Below are 25,414 nucleotides of genomic sequence, written 5' to 3'. Positions count from 1 at the left end.
CGCATATGTGGAGATTCATCTATCTATATAAACATGCTATTTAAAATAAATTGCATTCATATTCCTACAGTTTTAAAAGTTATATTGACCCTGGTTTTAGTACTGTAAAATAGAATATTTTAATTTTCCAGATACTGATGTAATTCATATTGACATGTATTGTATTGTATTGTATATTTTAGGTAATCACATTCTACCTGATGAAGATTTAGCTTCATTTCATTGGAGTTTACTTGGTCCAGAACATCCACTGGCCTCTCTTAAGGTAGAACAATTTGTTTCATTTTGAAAAATAAATAACAGGATACAAATAATCCATAATATGAAGCATTTTATATTATTTTTGGATGTTTCCTGATAAATAGTCTACTTAATTAGAAGTGACAAAGACTGATAAAGTACTAATGTTGAGAAACAGATTAAACTGCAGTTGCTTGCTTTAAGGATTTTTTTGGCACACATACACTAATAGGGTGTTCTAAATTCTGATTTTTCTCATTTTAGTTTTCATTCTTTCATTCTAGAACCAGCTGTATGTTTAGACCTTTTGGTTTTCACTTTTACTCCCTTTTTAGGGAGTCTGAAAAAATGTTTTCAAGTATACTACAGTACACATATTTATAAAATACAAAATTTGAAACATTTGTGGAACTATAAACTCTTATGAAAATCCAAACTCTTAAAAAAAAAGATTGCTTGTATGTTGATGAACCAGAGTTCACAAAGTGGAAATTTGAAAGAACAACTGTGAATTGAGAAGAACTATTTTTATTGGATTTGACTGATTATGCCTCCCTTTTAATCTGGTTTGGCAGCTCAAAGATAAGCTAAATTAATTCAGTTAAATTAAAACATTTGAAGAATTTCTCCTGTTATCTATAAGCAACATTAAAAAAACACACCAGTAAACTGGGATTGGGCATGTTTCACAAATAATTTGGGAAAAGTCCTTTGAGCCCTGTATGAAGACTGGCACCTATCTTCTGCTCATTAAAGAAGCCTATTGCTTTCTAGACTTCTAAGTAAATTTGAAGAAATTGCAGCTGTGTATGAGTCATATTTGGATTAACTGATTTTTTTAAAGCAGCTGCAGCTTTCCCCCCATATCTTCATTCAGTAATTTGAGAAATAGTTTCTTTAATGAGTAGCAGTAAAGTGCACAGACATTTTTTCTGAATTAGTTTTCAAAATATTCCTAATATGGCTAGTTGTTTAATTCAGATTTTGTAGAATTTTACCACCTTCTCAACTGGACATATTTTTTTATATTTTTTATAATAAAAGAAAGTGTAGCAGGAACTGTAGATCCATTTATGGCTTTCAGATTCTCTCATTCATTGTTTACATTTTTAAAATACTATTATGTTTAGTAATGATCATTTGTGCACTGTGGAAAACTTCCATTTCAAGAATGGCTTTTAAATAGGATATATGGAAAATACCAATCTTAATAATTAATAATTGTGTGTTAACAATTACTTGAAAATAATTATAGAAGTATTCTTAGACCAATCCTCCAGCATCACAAGATCACAAGCATGATAAGCCATGGCATCACATGTAGATAGATATTTCAAATCTGCATGCAGGTTGCTTCACTTGATTTTACTATATATTGATTCAGGCATTTACTTTATGATCATAAGAAATACTTTTATTGAAAATTCCACACAATGCATTGTAGCTTACTGAAAAGGGGATCCAATGCGTGCAAAATTTAATGTATTTGTCTTGTATACTTTATTAAATCAGCAAGTTTTAGACACTATCCAGCAGTCGATTGCCTTCTTTTGTAAATCTGAACAAAAAAGAATACCAGTTCCCATGTCTCAAGATGGTGGGCCAAACCTCTTGCAACAAAGCTTTTAACTCTTTGTTAACAAACTTGAACAATAAAGGCGTGTTTTGATTTCTAAGTAGTTTATTAATTTAGAGATTCAATTAGTGGAAATATGTATATATGTTCATATGTGTCCTCTGATGTACAAAATGGAGTAGAGAAAATCTAATCGCAGCAGAGAGATATGTTTGTTTAAAGGGAGTAGTATCCTTCCTTGTATTACCTCCTGCAGTTATTTTGCTGTGTGCAATTTTACTTTGAGATCAGCTCCGATTTCATGAGTTAAATCTGTGCCCATAGATGTGAGCAAGTCAAATAAACAAAGTAACTGCCCATATCCTGTATTATCATATTAAAATGTTATACCACAGGGGTTCTAAATTTATGATTAGATATGTATTTGGAGATTTACATTTATGGATGGCTGTATTTTTCAAACATGAAATTTTCCTAGCAAAAGCATATTAGTTTATAGAGAAGGCCTGATACAAAGGTATTAATATTGCAGCAAATTCTTTTTTCCATTATAAAATTAACAAAGAAGGAAAATGCCAAAAGGAATTTATAGCACTCATTTCACTCCATTATTTTTTAAAATTTGGGATCATGTAGACAGAGAATATAGAAATATAAATTTTTAAGAAACTAGAAACCATGGGGAGTTGAGTTTTTATATATTGGTTCTTAAGGAGGAAAAGTGGAAACTCAATGCAATCTGGATTTTGTCACTCTAAGAAGTTAAAATGCATAATGTATAAATTATATTAAAATTGAAAAACCTATTCTTCAAGCCACAATAATTATACTCCAAAGCTTACTATGCTTATATTTTAGTTAATCAGAATATTGCTATATAAATGAATTATTTTATTTATTTTGATACATTTATTAGATTATTTTGGCCAATTATAGGCTGAATGTAGTTTGAGATTGGGATATTTGATGGATTTGTTTGTGCTATATGTATTCATTTCATTTATCTTATTGTCTTTTGTACTACCCAAGAATGGAACTTATTTGGTTTGTTCAACAACAAAAGTTAAAATCATAAATAAGAATGGAACCAAAATTTAAAAGAAAAGCAATAACATAAAAGCAGCATATGACAGAAATAATAAATGGTATATTTGGCTTATGCAGGCAGTAAGTTTACTCACCCATCCATCTGTTCTGTCCTCCGCCCAATACAGCAGACAGCTAAAATATATTTATATTTATAAAATATAAATAGCTATTAAAATGATTTTTTAAAATTGTAGCTTTAGATTTTCCTCTTAATATACCTCAAAAGCATAGCATTTTTTTCACTCTTTTATGCGATAGCAGTGTTAGCATCAAAAAAATGGCTTGATTCACATTTATTAAATCATACATATATATGTGAATACAGCCATTATTATTTCTAAACCATGATTTAGAACTGAATATATTGTGTTAACTAGATCACTAAGCCTTGTTTGAATGGACTAGCTCAGAAGGAAGGATGAATACAGCCATTGTCTGCTATCTGATTACTTCAGATTTTTTTCATTCAGGATCAATAAGATATTTTAGTGTTTTTCAAACCTGGGTAATTTCAGTCTTGTTACTTTTACTTCATGACATATTTTTCTACATTTTCCACATATAAAGTGTTTCTGCATTTACAAAAGAAAAACACATATTTGAATTTAGCAACAGCATGGAGTATTTATGAATATATATATTTGCTTATAAAGGGTCTTATTGGATCTGAGCACTCTTAGTGCCTGCGAGTTTGGGATACTTTACCAGACTCTCAGTACTTTATAGGCTACTGTAAATTGAGCAGCAGTCTGTTGTCACATACCTTCTTCACACTAAAACCTATAAACATATTAATGAATAGAACTGGTGCTGCAACTTGTCTATCCTCTATCATTACTATAAAGTTCTTTGTAATGAACAAATGGATGTTCTATTTTCAGCAACATTCTCCTAAAGTACTAGTCTAGCCCTTTTCTGATTTGGAAAAGAATGAAATAGCATGCATTGATTTTCATGCCATCATGATAAGATCATAAGAATCAGAGTGCTACTCCTGTTTGACTGATTACAGCAGTTCCTGGTATTGTTGAATTACTTATGGCTTCCTCAAAGTGCCATTTTTATTGTATAGTAAGAACCTTGTATATGAAATTATGCAACCTGTATGTAGATTATCATATAAAAGTTATACAAGCATGTAACCTTTTTCCTCTATCTTCAGTTCTAAAATTAATCCATTTTGTCATTGGTTTTACTATATTAGTTTACCTTACTATAAACTCTATTGGTTCCCTTTTCTTTTTATATTGTTTTTAAGCTTATGTTAACTTCAGAATGTGTTTGTTCTTTTGCTTCTTTTTATAACCCACATTTTTATGTTGTTGCTTTTGTTCCTCTAATACTTACATTCTATGTAAACTAAATATTCATTATGTGTTTTTATGCTTTGCCGCTTCATTAGAAATTTTTACCACTATAACATATGTCTAATTTCTTCCATATTTTTAAATGAGTGATGAAAACTCATTTCTTCTGCTGATCTCTCATTGTTACCATTTTAACCACTGCCTTTTCCTCATTGAAAAATTTAATGCTTAAGGTGCTGGCACATAATGCTGTTCGTTTAGACACTTTGAGAAAAAAAGAACTATATATGCATTGTGATGAAATATACATATATATGTATACACATATATATGCAAGTCGTCTTTCTCCATAATGTCATTGCTGGAAATGGCTCTTGGAGGAGTCCTGCTGGCCAATTAATGTCCCAATGGATTTGCACTTAAAAGGCAATGCCAATGGAAGTATCTATATATAAGACTTCTTCAGTCCACATTGCAGGTGTGGGATTTTATGTTTTGTATCTTCTTCCATATTCAAGATAAAATAATGTAACATAAAACACTAAATTAGAAATCTTTCAAACTTGAAACTTTGAATAAGAATTATTTATATTGAGAAGTTTACAAAACACGAATCTCACTATCTAGAGTTTGAAAAAGTATAGCATAGTTGTACTAAATGAAGTCAAACATGCTGCTTGTTGTAAGCAGGACAGGAAAAAAGTTGGATAAGGATGAATAAATAGGGAAACGTATTCAAAACAAGAGGATGAAGAAGTTGCCCTGAAGTTGCCCGGATATTTCTGTGTAAAATATCCCTGTTAAGAGATAATACAGCGAACATGACAGTCTTCTTTTGTCTGTGAACTTGCTTTCTCATTTATTTTAGCAGCAAAGGAGAAGCCAATATAATATGTTTGAATTAAAGATTTTAATTTAATTAATTAAATTAAAGATTTTGAGATCAAGAACTTTCCAGTTGACTTACCCCCCTCCCTCCGCGCTTGTGCAGAGTGGAAGAGTTGCTTACTCTTGTCAACAAGCATATTGATTTAGGAAACTGTTAGCAAATAGCCTAGTCAAGGCTAGAAGACATAATGATTTTTTTGAAACAGAGACAAAATAATATTTGGTATTGGTGCAGTGATACTTAGACCTTATGAAGCTACAGTCTTTGGGAAGTTGTTTGACTCAAATGAGCGGTTTGCAATCAAATTTGTTTCTCATTCTTAAAATACATTTGTTGTACTTTGCTTTCCTGTTCTACATTTTAGACTTAACAATTTTGGCTATATTCTCAGTAGCATTATTAAAAACTTGACATTCATTTTAAAATCATCTAATGGAGCTTACACACGAGCATACTTTTTTTTCTTTAAAAATATGTAACAATTTTCTTTTACATGATCTTCTATTTGGCTGTGCTTTATGTCCTTTATGAACTTCAGAGCATCCTCATTATGCTAGCAGAACTTTTTGAGGTATTTCTTTATAGAGTTATAGAATAAAACTCTATTCACTGCCTGTCTTTTTCAGCCACTTAATCTGCTGCTGCTGCTACTTTCTTTTGTGGACTTCTCGGTTCCAGTTACTGGGTAAAAAAATTAAATCTTCTCCAGGATTGCAGAATTCTCCTTTCAAACTTCCATTGTTCAGGTGTGATGTCACTTCCTCCACCATAATTATAGTGCTACCCAGTTAGATTTCTTTTTTCAAAAATAAATCACTACCCATTTAAGTATGCTTTGTAACTGACTGCTATGCTATTAAGTGCTTTTGTTACAGCATCTCTATGTTGTGGCTGTAAGAAGTGTACCATAATAAATTCTGACTTTCAATTCCAACAGAAATGTGTTTTCAGAATTGATTACAATATGAAGTAAATCTAAAGTTGATGATTGACAAAAATTATTACCTATAATGTTGAATTTCTGATAACTAATAATGAACAAAGTATAGGTATTTTCTTAAAATAAAAATTAAAAAGAACCCTTATATCAGTGAGCATTTTTAAGTGGTATTTCATTAAAAATATCCCAAATAAAATTAAAGGCCAGGCTAAGCCCTTCCTTTAATCTGATCATAGTAATATTTATTGGAAGTTCTTTTCCATTCATCACTACCTTATTTTAGAGGTTTACAAAAGGAGAAAAAAAAAGAAAAAGACTTGGCAATTTAAAATTTGTTAAACTATAATTTTTTAATGAAAATGCTGTTTAAAAAGAGTTTATATTAAATACAGTTGGTACTATTCAAATAGTGTGTTTTTAGGTGAAATGGCATCAATAATTGAAATGGATTTATCTTCCTTCATCCTGAATGAAATACGCACCCTGGAAGAGAATGTGAAGGGGGAAAGAGACCTTAGGAAAGAAAAGCTGTGGAAGAATAGAAGCCACGTCATTCAGTGTGGAATATCACTCAGTGTGTAGTTTTGGGTTTTTCTCCCCTTTTTTTCTTTAAAAAATAGTTTCCTCACCTTATGTTATTAAATAGTTTTACATTATTCCGTGTACTTACAGAATTTACTTTATTCTAAACAGTTATTAAAGTTCAAAAATGTACTTAAACCAACATTAATTTTTCAGAATACTTGGTAATAATCATTTTACTTCCTAAGCATAAATTCACAAAAGAATCATACCATGTTGGTATGGCAAAATAGTTTTGCAAATAGGTATCCATAGAATAAGTTCTGAGAGTTAATTGAAAAGATAGCCTTAATAGGCAGCTATCAAATATATGGTAGTATTTGTAGATTATGTTAAAAAGTTCCCCTAAATATGTGCAAAATTTCAAAAGATTGAAATTATCCTAGTTGTATCATCTACATAGGATTTGTAAGATTTTCTGGCTGTTGTGAGGCCCCTGTCTTAAAAAGGAAACTCTGTTCCCTTTTGCTTGCTGCTTTGGAGAGCGAGGTATTCCTCCCTACAATAATCTAATGTTTTAATAGCTCTTTGGTGTATTTTTATAGTCAGTTGCACTTTCCTCTTTTTTGCTTCTTCTTCAAGTTATCAATCTGAACCTCCAGTTGCTAATATGAAAAACTAAAGATCTTTAGTTTTCATAATAATATACCTAATTACCATATTTTTGGAGTATAAGATGCAGCTTTCCCCACCCTAAAAGAGCATGGAAATGTTGGTGCGTCTTATACACCGAATACAGCCATTTTTTACCTCTCAAAGCCCCGCCCCCGCCTCCCATTTTTGCGAAAAACAGAGGCATTTTTGCCTTCCCTCAGCTCCAGCAGCACACTGCAGGCTTCAGTAGGGCTTGGGCAAGACAAAAATGCCCCTGTTTTGGCAAAAAACGGGCCATTTTCTACAAAAACTGAAGCTTTTTTGTCTTCCCTCAGCCCTTAGCAGAACTCTGCAGACTTCAGCAGGGCTGGGGGAAGGGGAAAATACCCCCGTTTTTCACAAAAACGGGGGCATTTTCCCTTCCCCCAGCCCTGCTGAAGCCTGAAAAGTGCTGCTAGGGGCTGAGAGAAGGTAAAAACATTTTTTTCTTACTTACCTCTTCGAAATCTTGGTGTATCTTATATATGGAAGTGTCTTATAGTCCAAAAAATAGGGTACTTGGCAATACAAGGTTCAGACTCATCAATTTAGCCAAAGGTCACCACCATTTGCAGCCTTCAGATTATTTTTAATTTTTGCTGGAAGAAAACTTTCATAAATACCAGAAATCAGACATTGTTATCACAATACTCCTTAATGTGAGAGATATGTTCAAATTTACTGCCTATAGTCTATTTATTCATTTTTTTTGTGTGTGAGCACCCGTTTCTAATAAAAGTTATAGTAAAGATACCAAATATTAGAGAGTAAATGGAGCTGACAAAATGTACATATTCATATTTGAAATCTGGTATTGCTTAACATGAGCACTGCTTCTAAAAAGATATATATCTGACTTGAACCAAGATAATTTGTCTTTTTCATGCCATACTTTAAAAATGCTCCCTATGATACTTTTTATAATTTTTCAGGATTATGCTAATAGTTATTTACTTGATTTTTGTGAGCTTTCTTCCACATTGGTTTAAAACCTTAAAAAGTGACACTTGTAAAAAAATTGTAGATCTAGTGTACTACACAAGATTTGGAAAAGGCATGTTGTGCAAGTGTGAGGAATGTAGATAATTTCTGGATTCAGAAATAGGTTTTAAGATTTTCTTTGGTTGACAGAACTGCAATTAGCTTGTGGTTTTGAAGTTTATTAAATTTTTGTTTAAACTTGTGGGACATCTCTAATATAGAAGACTGAAATATACCGTATAGTGCTTTTCAACCATAACACTGTTCTATAACAGTAACTTCATAATATAATTTGCCTTTCTTACATAATTTGTATATGTATTTTTTTTGACTGACCAGCCCATGTAAATAAAATAGAAGAATAAAAAATACATAGTCCCATCATTATAAACATGACACTCATGACAGAATTAACATATATATTATTCAAGTTCCAACTGCTTGTAGAAAAAGCCAGGTGCTTTCTGTTTCAGTGCTAGAAATTAGATGACATCTGGCTATCTTTGGGAAGTTTTTTCTAGAAGGCAGGGATTCCACTAAGAAAGATAGCTTCCAATATACTCACTAATCTTTCATAGAGGAGACCTACGAACTTCGTGAAATTGACCTACAGACAGATTGCATTTGCAGCGATCCTTTACGAACCTTGTCCCAAATGTCATTGGTGAGTCACCACCAGTGGTGGGTTGCAAAAATTTTTAGAACCTCTTCTGTAGGTGTGGCCTGCTTTATGGGAGTAGCTTGCCGGCTATGTGATTGGGTGGAAGTGGCTTATCAGCCATGTCTCTAAGTGTGAGTGGCTTGGCAGTCATGTGACTGGTGGGCATGGCCAACTTGCAGAACGTGGTGAAACTCACTTAACAATGCTCTTTCTTAGCAACCAAAATGTTGGCTCAGAAACTGGCATTTGAAGCACACAAGTCTTAAAGCTGTCAAGTTACAAGACCCTTGCACCCCTAATCCTTTAGAAAAAAAACCCAGGGATGTTCAAACTTGACAGCTTTAAGACTTTAAGATTTAGATAGGACTCTTAGAGGAGGGCGGGGCAATTGGTGAACCAGCCAATCAATAAGCGGCGGGCAGGGGAAGGGAGCTGTAGCCGTTTCTAAACGGCACAGATTTGTGGAACCTCTTCTATACAAGAAGTTAGAACTGGGAGGAACCCACCCTTGGTCACCACCCTCACCAATAACTTGAATTGTACTTGGAAACTCAATAACAACCAATGTTTTTTTCCTAGTATTCACTCTGCATTTTTACGGTCTGCTTGTTTTTGCATTATGCTTGCTTAGTTCTTAAAGCAAATCATTTTATCACTGAATTATGGGACAAGAGCTTTTGTTTGTTAGCTGGCTTACTATCCTAATGCTGAGGAAAAGTGATTGTCCTAAAAATCACACAGATAGCTTCCATGTCTAAGAGAAGACTAGAACTTGGCTTTCCCTGTTCCTAATCCAGCACCTTAATCACTCCGCTGAATTACGTTCCCAGTGGCAACTGGCATAACATCCCAAATATTGGTATTAAATCACTGTGGCTTTTATTTTACAACATGAGATCTATTGTATTTTGAACCAGCTCTCGGTAGTATTTAAAAACATTTCTAAATAGATAGTTACATTAATCCCGTTTTGAAATAACAAAGGCATGAATGGATAAATGTAGCCAACAGATAGCAAAAATTATTCCAAAAGGAACCCTATTCTATTACAACTTACAACAGTTCATTTAGTGATCGTCCAATTTTACAGTGATTTTGATCATGTGATCAAAATTCAGATGCTTGGCAATTAGTTCATATTATCATTGCTGTGTTCTCTTTTGCAAGCTTCTGAGAAACTAAATCAGTGGGTTAAGTGAATCTGGGGAAGCCAGATTCACTTAACAGCCAGGTTACTAATTTATCAACTGTAGTGATTCCCTTAGCAACTGAGGCAAAAAAGGTTGTAAACAGGGCAAACCTCACTTAACAACAGAAATCTTGGGCTCAATTGTGGTGGTAAATCGAGGACTACCAGTATTTAAGCCACAAAGTCAAAATAAACCCAAATGACTTTGAAAAAAGTCCTGGCTACAGATAATCCTCTCCATATACCATTTGTTTAGTGACACTTAACGGCGCTGAAAAAGGTACCTATGACTGTTTTTCACATTTAGGACCGTTGCAGACTCCCCTGTTGTCATGTGATCAAAATTCAGACACTTGGCAACTGGTATGTATGTATGATAGTTGCAGTGTCCTGGAGTTATGTGATTGATTACCTTTTGTGACCTAACAGGCATAGTCAATGGAGAAACTATAGTCACTTAATCATTTTACTAAACAGTAGTGATTCACCTAACAATTGTGGCAAGATAAGTCTTAAATTGGAGGGGGGGGGGTGGAGAATCATTTAACAATTGTCTTGCTTAGCAATGGAAATTTTGGGTTCAGTTGTGGACTACCTATACTTTATTTGATTGTGCAAATGTGGGATTAGTTAGAAGCAAATCCAAGCAACTTATTTGTTTTATTTATTAAATTTACATAGTGCCCCTTTCAGTATTTAGTGAGTGGGCAGTATGCATACATATACCCCACACACACACACATAGTGTGTGTGTGTGTGTGTGTGTGTGTGTGTGTGTAACAGGTGATGAACATACCTAATACTCCTTACTCCTTCTATTTTCCCCACAATCCTGTGAGTTAAGTTGGAGTAACAGAGTTACTGGCCCAAATTCGCCAAGTTCCTTTCCTGCCTAAGGTGGAACTAGAAAATCTAATGTCTCAAACTACTAGACCAAACTATCCCTCAAATCTCATCAGAAAAGGCTTGAAGAAAACTTGACTACTATCATTCCCAAAGAGGGTGCTAATTATAATTGTAAGCAGATAACATTCTTACAATAATAAGTCTGGTGGGCTAGATGCTATTTAGTTTAGTAAAGTATTACATCATGGAGCTTGGGGTTGCTATTATAGTTTCCTTCCTACCTACTTACTCAATAAACAGAAAGAACTGGAATTTGGATAATTGGTTAGAGTTTTTTTAATCTCCCTTCAATGGCTGGGGATGGGGGAATCTTACTTTACAAAAGGGAAGCTTACAAATAAAAAAAGTTAAAGACAAGTGTAGAAATGAATCTTAATAGAACTTTTATATTTCTGCTGTCAAAGTCTTTACTTTTTCTTCATCTTTTCTCTTTTGTTACTGGTTGGGCTTCTTCATTCTTCACCTCTTTTTTCCAATATTTACTCCATATAGGGAAATGGCTTGAAGAACTTTTACCTCAGACCAGCTATGATGGAAAGGAGCAAATGCCTATGTCTCCTCAGTTTCTTTCATTTCTGCCTCCTTGCCTATTGCCTCTTCTAATGAGGGTTGACTGCTTTTAGTTTGCCTCTTTACTTTGACTCATGGCCTTTGACTCTGTTTATTCAGGCTATTCGCATTGAAGCTTAGGGTGGCAGAGTTCCCAGGTAACCATCTTTTCTTCCTTTGGACTTGCTGTTTGATTGGCAGCTAGGTCGCCTTGATAGGGAGATCCAAGAAGGAAATGGGAGGAAGGAGCACAGGGGCTTAGAACCTGCTAAGACGTCCTTTCCTAGTTCCACTCTTTGCAAAGTAGTATGAAAACTGTGCGTGCCGGCAGGTAGTCTGTCATATTCCTAGTGAAACAAAATTTTCCTCAAAAAATGGGCTGAAAAAGCCCCCAAAATGGCCCACAAAGCCTAAAAAATGGGTCAGAAAAAGCCTCAAAAACAGGCCAAGAAAAGCCTCAAAAACCGGCCAGAAATAGCCTCGAAAATGGGTCAAAAGGCCCCCAAAACGGGCCAAAAAGATTCAAAAAATGGGTAGAAAAAAGGCTGGAAAAGGGCTGAAAATGAGGCGCATTTGTTTTCCTCTTCTAAATTTAGGCGCATCTTATTATAATCCAAAAATATGGTAATAACTAAGAATTATGCTTCCGGGTTCTATTTCTCTGACTATAAAAAAAGACTATTTTATTTATTTTAAATATTTATTAATCACACTGCAAGAAATTATGGGTGGTGTACAACAATCAGTAAAACAACAAACAAAAACACCTATTAAATTATAAAATAAAAAAATAAAAAATGGTATATAAAACTAAAATAGTAAAAAAAAACTTTTGAAAAATCTTGAAAAGAGTAAAACAATCAAACACAGTAGAGCCATCTAAGAATGTCATATGGTGAGCACAATGATAAAAAAGACTCACCTCTTGGAATCCACCAAGGGTAACACTAACAGATGGGATTTGCAAGATTTCTTCTCTGCCAGATCTAATGGGATGATCTGATGTAAGCGATTGTCCCACAAATAATCTGGTCTCATGCCATGAAGGACTTTAAAGATTAAAACCCATAGCTTGAATTGGTCCCTAAAAACATCCTTACAGGTTCTAAATCTGTGGAGATATAGAGATCCTAAACAAATTTTGAGATGTTTCTTTCTAATCTTACTATTAATATCAATCTGTCTGCCTCCAGTTAATAAAAAAGGAAGAATTAAACATGACAGATATTGAGAATAAGTTTATTTTGTGGTTCACTCCTTGAAAAAACTAGCAGTGTTACTACTGCTGCTCTCCAAACCTCATTACTGGAATTACATTATTAAAGAATTTTGCGATTGCTTATGCTTTATGCACCTCTGTGCCGTACATAGCGCCCCTCTTGAAGACCATTTGAGACCTGCAACTGGTTCAGAGTGTGCAGGCAGTTCGACTGCACCTTATATTAAACCCAGCTCTATAAACTGCACTACCTCTTAATGTACTTCAGGATGATTTGATTTTGATTTGATTTTTTTGATTTTATTAACATTTGTAGGCCGCCCTTTTCCCTGAGAGGACTCAGGGCGGCTCACATAAAATCAGGGAGGGGAAGTACAAACAGTAACATAGACACATATAAAAAAGTAATAAGCAACATACATTCATCATTCGGGAGGGGCAGCTATCCTTGTCCCCAGGCCTGACGGGCTAGCCAGTTCTTGAGGGCTGTGCGGAAGGCCTGGATGGAATTAAAGGTGCTGGTTGTCAAGTATAAAGATCACCTCTCTCCAATTGTTTTCATTTGTCCCACTAGGTTCATCAGAAGGGACAGACCAGAAGGTCTTTTCAATTAATGTCATCTTTTGGGACATGGAAAGTATGTCTTTCTATCACAGCATCTGCCAACGCCTGAAAGTCTATTTTACACACACACACACATACCACACCACACCACAGGTCAGGTTGGCTAAGACTCTTTCATAAAATGCTGAAGACCTGAATGTGTTCAAGTACCTGGGGTTGGAAGGTTAGATGGCTTGTTGGCAGATTTCTGTTTATTGTTTTATTAGGTTTTTTCTCAGTGATTTGTTTTAATCTATGCTTTTTTAAAAAAAATGTTTTGATAAGTTTTTTTTAGCCATCCAATGTAGCATTTTTGAGAGGAGGAGCCATATAAATTGATTAATTAAATAAATTTTCCATGTGGTTAGTTAAGAGTAAGATTTGCAGTGATTTAAAATGCAAAACATTCTTTAATTTGAACAGTTCAGTTCAGTAGAACAGTAGAATTGCAAGGGTAAAACTAAATGCACAGTTACTCTGATGTTACTTATGGCAATACAAAGCAGTCTTTGTACAAGTGATAGACAATTCTTAGTTTTGACTTTATATGTCTTTTGGCCAAGTGCTCTCTGGTTCATCAAGATGCTGCAATGCTTCAGTTTCATCCACAGAACAATGCAATAATGTAAACTTTGCAGCTGGAAGTTAATCTTGTACAATACCAGTATAAATGTAAAAAATGCTAAAAATTGCTTGCTTCCCCTTATAATTCAGCCATGATCTTATAATCTATAAATTTGATTTTCCCTATAGAAAGTAATTCTATTGTAGATTCTTAATATTTTACCTGTTATTGAGTTTTTACTAAAATAAATAAATAAACTAAGTCATCACTTGGCTCCTGTGACTAAACCAGTCAGTTCATGGAAGTATCTCAGTAACGTATTAATTGACTTTTGTTATAGTTCATAAATGGTCACAAATTCACATAATTTCCATGATGTGGTTATGACTGAAGATTCTAAGATCTAAAATCTTGCAATCTGGACTTTAAAAAGGCTGCATTTACGATCTTAAATTTAATTTAGTTTGCTTCCAAGTACAGTACATGGTGTTGGCAATCAAATTTAAGGCCCTTCATGCATGGGTCCAAGGTACTTGACATTTTATCCTACTGAGGTTGGCCCACATCACCTATGCCAGCAGAAGAGGCATGCTGCGAGCCCCAGCGGCCAAGGTATTCCAATTGGTGTAGTTCAGAGAAGAACTTTTTCTGCCATTGTGCCTATCCTTTGAATCATTTTGTCCCCCAACCCAAAGTGAGGTTGTCTCCAAGCTGCCTGACTTTCCTTAAGAGCTTGAAGGCCTGGTTCTGTCAGTTGATTTGCGGCTCCAATGGAGCAGTTTCATATTGGGGTAGTTGATAGACTAACAACATTCCACACTGTCATCTCATACTTCCTCCCTCCTATCTTTTAACTAGGTTAATTATCAGGATTTTTATAGTATTTATATAGGTTTTGTACAGTTTAATTTTAATATTGTAAACTATCCTAAGTTATCTTATAGTACGATGGGTGGCTAATACATTTTACAAATAAATAAATACAACAGCTTTGTAACATGCAGTCGGAAAATGAGAAGTAGAACTGTTTTCATTAGGAAAACCAATTTCTTATTTAATGTAACTTCCTGGATTAAATGCTTCATCATAAAGTTTATCTAATATGGCGAACATAGAAGCAAAGTTGCTGTTTTCGTTAAAAATTGCTTGTGACTCATTACATTCTTATATAGCAACTTTCAACATGTGAAAGCATGACTACTCAAACACAGGTTTTAAGTCTTGAATGTGTAATCATTGCTTGTTGCTGAATATAACCACTAGTAGATGATTTGGGGTCCTTTCTCCTTACATAAGGCAAGATTCTGATTATCATATGTTGGCAACTATAATTACTAACAGGAATTTTTCCCCCTCTGGGCATTAAACTTTATGCTGGAGCAGCTGAATAGTTTCATAGCCACACTAAGCTGTTTAAAATGCAATCTTACAGTAGGCTATTTTCTACAGAGAATTCTTTTCTTAAGGGTGAATAGCGGTTGCCTTGCCACCCAGTTTTCTAAATGGGTTCTAATGTTCCCTTTGCTTTTCAGGTAAGATTTTTCTCCTAGGTTTTTCTCACTCCCTCCCCCCATCTCTCACTCTTTCTCTCTCTCACACACACTCATCACACTGGAATTATAGATGTTCTAAAGATCATTTTAATTTAGTTAATTAAAATAATCATACATTCTGATTTCCAACACAATAAAATTTGTAGTCCAGTGTTAATATTTCTTTTTTAAAAGATGGAGTTATTTTCGTAAGTTTTGTACATTTCTGAGGCAATGAATAAGGGTTAGAATTGAAAAGATTACATTTCTGAAGCATATCTGACTATAGTTGGAATAAATTTAAATTATTCTTTAAATATATTTTGTACTATTTTATCAGGTATTAAGTAAATAAGCATAATACTTGTTCTCCTGAATTTATAATCACAGTAGGATTGGAATTTCTGTTATAAGTCAATGCAGTCACAAAGCAAGTTTTCATGTGAGCAGTCCCAATCTTATTACAATTTTTACCATGGTAATTAAATAAATCAGTCAGTTGTTAAGTATAATAGTATATATACCTGAACAATCAATGGATAGCAGTTTGGCCAATATAGATTTTACCAGAGAACAATCCAGATTAAAGAGTCTATGCAGTCCCAAAATAGATGAAGGAGGGGGTAAAGAGCTTCAAGGCAGCAGCACCCTAGAATCTCTCAGGATATATCTAGTAGCTAAATAAAAAGTTAACCTTGACTGGATTTTGCTGTGTTCCTTTTAGCCTTAGGCCTGACATTAAGTGAACTACATAATCATTAAGCAAATCTGGCCTTTTGAACTGACTTTGCTTGTTGGAAACCAGCTGGGAAGATTGCAAATCATCATCACATGAATGCAAGATGTCCCAACCATTGTAAATGTAAATAGCAACCAAATTACAAAATTACAATCACCTGACCATGGGGGTGGTATAACATAAATCTAAGATATCTGGAGGTCATTGGTATAGAAAAAATGAAGCATTGATGGATATTTCATTTGTCCATCAATAAATAAATATATCTATATATCTAAAACAGAATTGCAGAATACAGTTGCAGAGTTTTCTCTCAAAACCTAAAATAGCATCTACAATCATGTTTATTAATTATGTGTTTTAAATAAATTTTAACTATTCTTATGCCACATTTCTTTGTTCTAATGGAGCCCACACACAATTCAAATAGCAATTGTTTAAGACCATTTATTATTTAGTAATAAATAAATGCCATTTTTTTTTCTTTTTATGATCTTGTAATCCCTTTTTATCAGGGTGGAGTCAGAGTGACTAAATGGAACTGAGCATTTACTGGTCGGATGCCCTTCTTGACACCTATGTGGAGTTCGCAGCAGATATTTTCCCTTTGTACCTTGATAGAGTAAATTCTCCAAATACTTTTTAAAATTTCATTGAGCCCTTCACTTATTCATGCTATTTTAGCCACTGCCCATGCAGTAATTTAGTGAACAACACAGCACATAATGATTGAGCAAAGCAGCCATGCAACCACAATTTAATAAAATTGCATGGATATCTGCACCCACAAAAATCATGACAAGGTTGTTCATATGTTAGCTGGAATTTGTTTTAGAATCCTAGTTTATATGGAAATTAACACAAAAAGGCGTCCCTGAATAGGCTTCTTCAGGTGAACATGTAGCAGCCAGGATCAAGATTGACAATTCAGCCCCGTTACTAGACAGACCTACATAGTAATGTATATATTGCCAAAATTATAGTAATTCTGGAAACAGAATTTTCTGCAGGTGTTGAAGTGAAGTCATGTAAAGCAAGTGCTACTGATATGGTATGTGATAAAATCTAGTATCTCTGATCTATTTGAGAATCATTTGGAAATACTGTAATTTCTTTTGGTAACTTCTCAAAGTGAGTTTTTATTAAAACAATTTGTATTGCATTTTAACAGCAGATTGAAAATATGTTCATTCATTCATTCCCTTTGGCTTCAAGAGTGCCCTCTTGTGGTACTATATAACTAAAGTATGTATGCAAGACATTTTCTAACAACTCTGTTCAGTTAATGGCTACCACCTCTGTAAATTAGCAAAAAAAAGAACTGAAATAAATACTAAAATAGGGTCTGATATGCAAATAGATATAACTTGCATACATGTTTTCAAATCACGAGAAAAGGAGGTGGATGAGAAATCAATGAATGTAGCAAGAATACAAAGCTGAGAATAAATATATTTCTTCAGTAATAGAAGTATGTTTAAAAAGTATTAGTTCAATACAGAGTTTAATAGGTTCTGAATAGATTAATGTGTTTGCCTTGGCAACTGTGAAAATGGTGGAAATAATAGCTTAAGATATTACCTTGAGGGAGGAATATCTGAAAACTGTCACATATTAAAACACATAGAAGGAATAAATGGAAATGCCAATAATTCTATATGTATGGAATTATAAGTCTCCTATAAGAAATATTATATTTGATGAGGTAAAGCTACCATATTTTTCAGACTATAAGACTCACTGGAGTATTAGATGCACCAAGATTTTGAAGTTTCTGCACTCAGCTGGCCTCCCAAACCCTTTGCACACCTTGTTTTATGTGAAAAACTGCAAAGTACTCCTGGGGGTGGGGTGGGGGGCAAAAATGAGCAAAAAAATCCAATTTTTTCTGAAAATGGGCCCATTTCTTGCAAAAAACAGGGCTTGCATAGGCTTTGGGAGGCTTGTAGAATGCTCCCGGAGGCTGAGGAGTACAAAAACAAGCAAAAAACAGCCCGCTTTTTGTGAAATACACTGAATACAGCATTTTTGGCCTCCTGAAACCCTGCCTCCTTTGCAAAAATGGACGTGCAGGGGGTTTAGAAGGCCTCCTAAACCCTATGCATGTCCATTTTTGCAAAGGGGGCAGGGTTTCATGAGGCCAAAAATGCTGTATTCAGTGTACAAAACACACTCATATTTTCAACCTCTTTTTTGGAGGAAAAAGGTGCGTCTTATACTCCGAAAAATACGGTATATGGTATATTTGTGTTTAATGTTGAGTTTCTCTTATCTCGTAGGAAGAAATGGTATTTCTTAATTAAACAATTGAAATTATCTGACTGATAGCATTCTAAGAAGGCTGTACTATACATAGGCATCTTTTTTGCATAATGCTGCAACAGCTGATTTATTATTTTTGGAAGACATATTTAATCTTTTGTACTGAACACTTGCCTCTACTGTTGTACAGGATATCTCTGTATTCCAGTAATGTCTTCTCTAACATTATGCTATTAATATCTTGTTTCTCCCTAACTTTCCTTTGCTAAAAAAACACCCCATCACTGTTCAGTTTGTTGTGTAGTGTATTTGTTTTATTAATTCTAAATATAATCCTTTTCACTGCAATTTATATTATGTTGCTGATGATAGTTATTTCCAGCATTCTGCTGAAGTAGTCATGCAATAATATTTTGATACCTTGTGTATGAAATTTCTCTTAAAGACTTTCAAAAATGCTGTTACAGACTACATTAGTGCTAAGGCTACACAATTTGTACTCGAGGGAGACATATAAATATATTATAGATCATGCTAACCTTAAGCAGTAACAGATGCTTTAATAAAGAATCATTTGTATTAATCTAGATCAGTTTAGGAATGTTAACATAATCACAATAAACATATTTATTGATGTATTTGTATCATGCCTTTTTAATTTTTCCAAATAAATCGAGATGGCAAACATTTCCAACACAACTTCCTCCTATTTTCCCCACAACAATAACCCTGTGAGGTGACTGGACTGAGAGAGAATGACTGGCCCATGATCACCCAGTTGGCTTTCATGATATGGGCATTGGCTTTAGAAAGAAATAATATAAATGCCTCTGAATACTAAACAAAATTAATTTGCCTTAGTTTTCCAAGGTCTTGAGATATTATCACGAGACCTCAATTGAAGATTGAAAGTTTTCCATTCCTTTTCCATTGAAAGAATGAATCACTGGATATGAGCAACCATATAAGACTGTTGTTGAACTTGTTCATCTGGTACAGAAGGCAGCAGTCCATGTTCTAATGGGTGTAAGTTGTTTGAAGCACATTATTCTACTGATTAGAATAATGGCTGTCAAGATCTTACATTAATTCCAGAGTATAAACTTGCCATTTAGAACTGTCCGTTGCTTTGGCTCTATCTTGAAGTCTGCCTCATTTCGATGCCATGCAACAATTTATACCATTAACTTAAACTCTCCCCTCACTGTATTATCCTTGTGCAGAATCCATATGACAGGAATTGCAGAAAGAATCATTCTTGGTAGCTGCTCAACCAGTTACAGAATTTTCTTCCCTTGGAGACTTACTAAAGTACATGGACCTTTCGGAAGCATTGTAAGATGTTTTCATTTGGTCTGGCTTCTAGTGATTGGGCCTAAGCCATTAATAGGGTTATTAAAACTTACATTAAAACAATTTCAATGTAAAAGTAATATTACTGTGCCTTAATTTTTAAAGTATTTTTATGAATCTCATACTGGATAAAACACTCACTTTTCAATGTTTATGTGTCTTAAAATCTGATTTTAGATTTTTAGAACCGAGGTGGTGCAGTGGTTAGAGTGCAGCACTGCAGGCTACTTCAGCTGACTGCAGTTCTGCAGTTCGGCTGTTCAAATCTCACCTGCTCAAGGTTGACTCAACCTTCCATCCTTCCGAGGTGGGTAAAATGAGGACCCGGATTGTTGGGGGCAATATGCTGACTCTGTAAACAGCTTAGAGAGGGCTGAAAGCCCTATGAAGCGGTATATAAGTCTAACTGCTATTGCTATTGATTTGGGACATACTTCAAGCAGACAAGATTTGTATTTAAGGGCACAGAAATACAGTGCTTGAGAAGTCTACAAAGAAAGATTGCAATCCTAAATTTAATATGCTTGTTTTGAAATTGGGTAAAATGTTTTCTAGGAAGAAAGCATATAGAATTTATGACATTTGGCAATAGGAATAATCTATTAAAGCTGTACCTTGGAAAACCAGAAGGATTGCCTTTTTTATTTAATTATAAATTTATTGGTCACTTGGCAATAATTTTCTTTTGAGCAGTTTAGTAAAATAAAAAACACAACTAAAAATGTAATATTAAGAACTATGAAAAATCAAAACTATATTTAATTCAGGCTTGGAACACTAGAATAGTTCTTGCTTGTCATTAAATTAATGATTATCTGGGTGCCTCTAAAAATTCTGTCACCTTAGTTACCACCCACCACACCTCATTCAGTGTAGAGTCCTCCAGTAATGATGTTTTACAATATATCTGCACTGTTTTATATCTGAAATTTTAAAAACATTTAGATCTATTACTTTTACAGTAACTGTGAAAAAGTGTTGGCTGACAGGAACAACCTAAAAGATACTTTGGATACAAAATAGCAGTTAGCAATAGCAGTTAGACTTATATACCACTTCATAGGGCTTTCAGCCCTGTCTAAGCGGTTTACAGAGTCAGCATATTGCCCCCACAATCTGGGTCCTCATTTTACCCACCTCAGAAGGATGGAAGGCTAAGTCAACCTTGAGCCGGTGAGATTTGAACCGCCGAACTGCAGCTAGCAGTCAGCTGAAGTGGCCTGCAGTACTGCACTCTAACCACTGCGCCACCATTTATATTTGTATATATAAATTGCGTCATTTGCAAAATTTAAGTATAGGTTGCTTTTTTGGATCAGTTCTCCACAGTTTAACGAAATTATCATATAAGCATTGGAGTTGTTAGGTTAAAATTGTGAATCATAGCGCGCTCTCTCTTCCCCACATTTTTGCAGTCATTACTAAAAAAGGCTATTATTAGCATACAAATAAGATTTATTGTTGGGTAAAATAATATCCAGCTGAAAAAAAAACAGTAATAATTCAAGTTTGGGATTATAAAATGTGTGTGTGTGTGTATGTTTCTGTTTGTGATTACTTATTCTGGCACATAGTGATCTGTGGGTTTGCTTTTAAAACAAATGTATAATACCATCCTATAAATGTCTGCTCACTAAGTTCAGTGAAACCTTTTACTCTAACAGGTAACTGTAGGAATGCAACCTTTACAGTTTTATTTTTTCCTGTTTTTGAATAATAAAAATTACGTAATAATTTAATTTTTTTAATAAAATGTGCAGAGTGTGTCCTTATCCATATGCCACATCCCTGTGTTTTAAATATCTTAATGCATTATACTTAGAATATGGAAAACATGTTTTAAGCTGCAATCCTATGCAAGAGTTCTGTAGCTTGCTTTTAAAACCCTCTGCATAGGGTTGAGATGTTGAAATACAAAGGAAAAATAGAGGCATGATGGATATACCAAAAATCACCTAATATAGGTAGTTTTGTAGAGGTTATGTAAGTAATAGTGGGAAACATTCTGAAAATTGCATTAATACTGTTAAAATCAGAAATATAGGGGATATATTTATTCAGTATGTCCTTAAATACGAATCAGTTCTGAAAAAGAATCAGTTTGAAAAGTACTGAGTTACCCATGCCATTCTTTACTAAATTTCATTCTGATTTATATATTTTGCCGCTATTGAAAATAATTTGCTATAAGGTTTACATTTATAGATTATTGAAATAAGAATAACATTTTGGTCGAAATTATTAAATTGCACATATGTGTGCTTATATATATATGTAAGAATTATGTTAATATTCCGTTGTCTCTCTGGAAGTGTTGAAAACATTTTATGAATTTTGGTGTGTAACATTACAAATAATGTGAGTGTCTATCAATTTTAAATCCAAGTTTTTCATTAGGTAGTTAATATATTTCCTTATCAATTATGTATATTCTAGTTGCTAAAATTAGTTTAAATGTTTATTGGAAATGAAATAATAGAATTTAGGAATATGTACTAAAATCTTTGATCACCTATCTTCAGGAATTGTAGAATTAGATCTGTTTTGATTTGCCTTATATTCATTTGAAACTCTTAAACAAAATCACTTCACTGTAGTTGCACACTTAAGTGAGAGTTGTTTACAGTAATCATGCATAAAATCCAGCTTTTTAGTATCCAGAATTTCATTTACATAAGTACAGAGACATTACAAAGTATTAATAAATCAGCTAGGAAGACTACTGTTAGTAATACAGGTAGACCTTGACTTAACAACCAATTGTTCAGCAATTATTTGAAATTATCATGGTGCTGGAAAAAAAAGGGGCTTAACAACCTGTTCCCAAGCCAATATGCAAGATGGCTGAAAGATCAGAGATGAGGGGTTGGGAAGATAGATAGGTGGAGGGAGCAGGAGGCAGTGCTTCTAGTTATTGTACTTATTTATCAAATGTATCCTCCCCCCACCAAATCTTACCACAGGGTAACTTTGGGTGGCTTAAATATAGTCCTTTGTTGTACTGAGGCTCAGGCAAGGCTAAGAGGGACCAAGTTAAGAATGGGTGGGTGTTCTCAGAAGTCAGTGCAGTCATGTGACATTTTGCTTTATGACTGCACCAGTTTACAACAGAAGTTCCTATTGCAATTGTGGTCATGAGCCAAGGACTACCTGAACATTTTATGTGGCTTATTGTGCCAATTATATTTTTTGTCGGTAGAAATTAGATGTTCCCTGTCCCACCCGTCTTTGTGTCTCTTCTTTATTTTTTTTAAAAAGTAGCTTTTAATAGTTCTTCGTAGTTGGCTGAACTTAAAACATATTTAGATATTAATGTACTCTCTGTGTATTTTAATTCCATTTTAAATGAATTAACTTTAAACAAGATACTGTATAATTGAATTGTTAAAATCATTTTTTTTAAAGCATTGATTTTATCTGGTTTGTAAACTTTCATATTGCTCTTTTTTCATTAACTTTCTTCTTGCTCATTGCCATCAAGTTTTAAAATGTGGCTCCACTTGATTATGCTCACATATCCCTAATAGAAATACTCCGGTAGCTGCCACTTAATTGCCAAATTACTACTATGAATACAGAAACATGATTCAAATCTGCCAAAACAGAAGAATAGCAACAATATAATTTGCTCTTGTTTTAAAAAAATATTCCAGAAAAATCTCAAATGATTTATTTATTATTTATTAAACTTGTCACTAGAATTCCTTGTTAGCATATTTTACAGTGGAATTTAATTCAAACCCTATTACTTATTGTAAATGTGAGTGTGAGTAGAGCAGTTCTGACATGTGTTTGTGTTTCTAGGTACGAGCACACCAGTTAGTTTTACCGCCTTGTGATGTAGTGATCAAAGCTGTAGCTGACTATGTCCGTAATATTCAAGACACCTCTGATTTGGATGCCATAGCTAAAGATGTTTTTCAACATTCACAGGTAAAAAAAAAGAATAAAAGTTAAAAGGTGTATATAGTTCTTAAAGAGTATGTTGCAGTACTTGTGATTTGCAGTGAATATGACTTATTTTTACTTGTGTTTTATAATTCTCTTTGTAAGAATTGCTAAAGATGATCAGAACTTAGAAGAATTTTTGTTTATTGCTTGTCTATGAAAGAAACCCTTAGGTTGACTGCTTGCCTTTATACAGTTGGAAGAAGTTTATAACTGTATAGTAAAGCTGGTAGGACTGGTTGTTCATTTGTGTATTTAATTTTAATAAATGCTAATTTTAACCTTCTTTTAGTCTAGAACGGATGACAAAGTTAAACGATTTAAGAGAGCAGTTGCATATTATTCAGCAACTAATAAGCCTATGCCATTTCATCCACCACATTACCTAGGTAAGTTCATATACTCATGTAAGATATTGAATTGGTTTTGATTTTGGTTAAAAATGAACTGTTTCTTCAAGCTGGCAATTTGTAGATGTATTAGGTTATAATTTATAGGTTATAAGGTTATAAAAAGGAGACCAATTCTGTAGATAGTTGACAATTACTAGTATTTTAAATTGTAGCAATAATGTGAAATGCAATATATTTTATTTGAAGTGTATGTATGAAAAAGTAGCCATAAGTGCCTCATTGGTCAGCGTAGTATCTCAACACAAAGGTAAACTTCGGTTTGAAAGAAAGGCAAACAATTTTATGTAGACTCAGAATGAAATATTTTAGTAATCAAGAACGATAAATTTTATTCCATATAATCATGACAATCTAAAGCTAGAGTTTTTACTATTAATTGCATTAGTTGAATAGGTTTTTTTAAAAAAAAAATAGAAGCACAAAACTGGAGCAAATGAATAAATGTCAGTTTTGATTGGTTGATGATGTTACTTTAGTTAACAGTTAAAATTATAATCTGTAGTAAATATTATGACACTTGTCTTCCTATTTCACAATAGTCTGATTCTGAGCTTTATTTATTTAGTGTATTCTGAGTTGACAAAGGAGGCAATGTTGGTTTGTTGCATGGATTGTCTTCTGTATCTTAAACTAAAGACTGGAAGAGCAATGTGTTTATGTTCTATATACAATAAGACTTATTTTCCCAGTTTTAGTGGGCTAGTTAAAAGCAAAAACACCAATATACAAATACTGCTTGACCACAGTATGTACAAGAAGGTAGTCTTCGTATACTTTATTCTTTGTCATTTAAAATCTTGATTTCTGACCACCATAAGAGAATATGTTACTCGACTCAAGAGAGTTATGAATTGTTTACTACTATAATAAACTCCCTAGATTTTATGCTTCTAGTTCTAAAAACAAAATCAGATGCAGTACCTGTATACTGTACTTTTTTTCTACTAAAAAAAAAAAGAAACAGTAAAAACTAAAATGGTGGGACTGGATCTGTTATGTAAATAGAAAAGGAGAGTGTTTTGGAAAGAACATGAGATTGCCAGAAAACTGGCACTCAGCATAGAAAATCTTTCCTGAAAGAGGCAACAATGAAACAGAAATTGACAAAAGTTCTGAAATTTGAAGTAGACAAAAATAAATAACTCAGGTCAGAATTAAAAACATAAAATGGAAGCCTAACACCATGACCTAGATCTTTTATTTTCATATTAAATAATCATCCAGATTTACATTGGACT

At 33.7% G+C, this 25,414-nt stretch overlaps 1 protein-coding gene across 1 annotated transcript in view; it reads left to right on the top strand.

Moving 5' to 3' along the window:
• The window catches only part of FAM120A (family with sequence similarity 120A), a 64,760-nt gene that overhangs the window by 12,203 nt on the left and 27,143 nt on the right, over window positions 1-25,414 (top strand). Inside the window, exons 3-5 of the mRNA XM_032210249.1 lie at window positions 183-265; window positions 23,620-23,748; window positions 24,056-24,152. Of these exons, the coding sequence (XP_032066140.1) occupies window positions 183-265; window positions 23,620-23,748; window positions 24,056-24,152 (309 nt within the window). The remainder of the gene's footprint in view (window positions 1-182; window positions 266-23,619; window positions 23,749-24,055; window positions 24,153-25,414) is intronic.

The sequence above is a fragment of the Thamnophis elegans genome, chromosome 2 (genome assembly GCF_009769535.1).
Source record: "Thamnophis elegans isolate rThaEle1 chromosome 2, rThaEle1.pri, whole genome shotgun sequence".
NCBI lineage: Eukaryota > Metazoa > Chordata > Lepidosauria > Squamata > Colubridae > Thamnophis > Thamnophis elegans.
The sequence above is the reverse complement of the archived record's forward strand: the minus strand, read 5'-3'. Positions and strand labels throughout refer to the sequence as shown.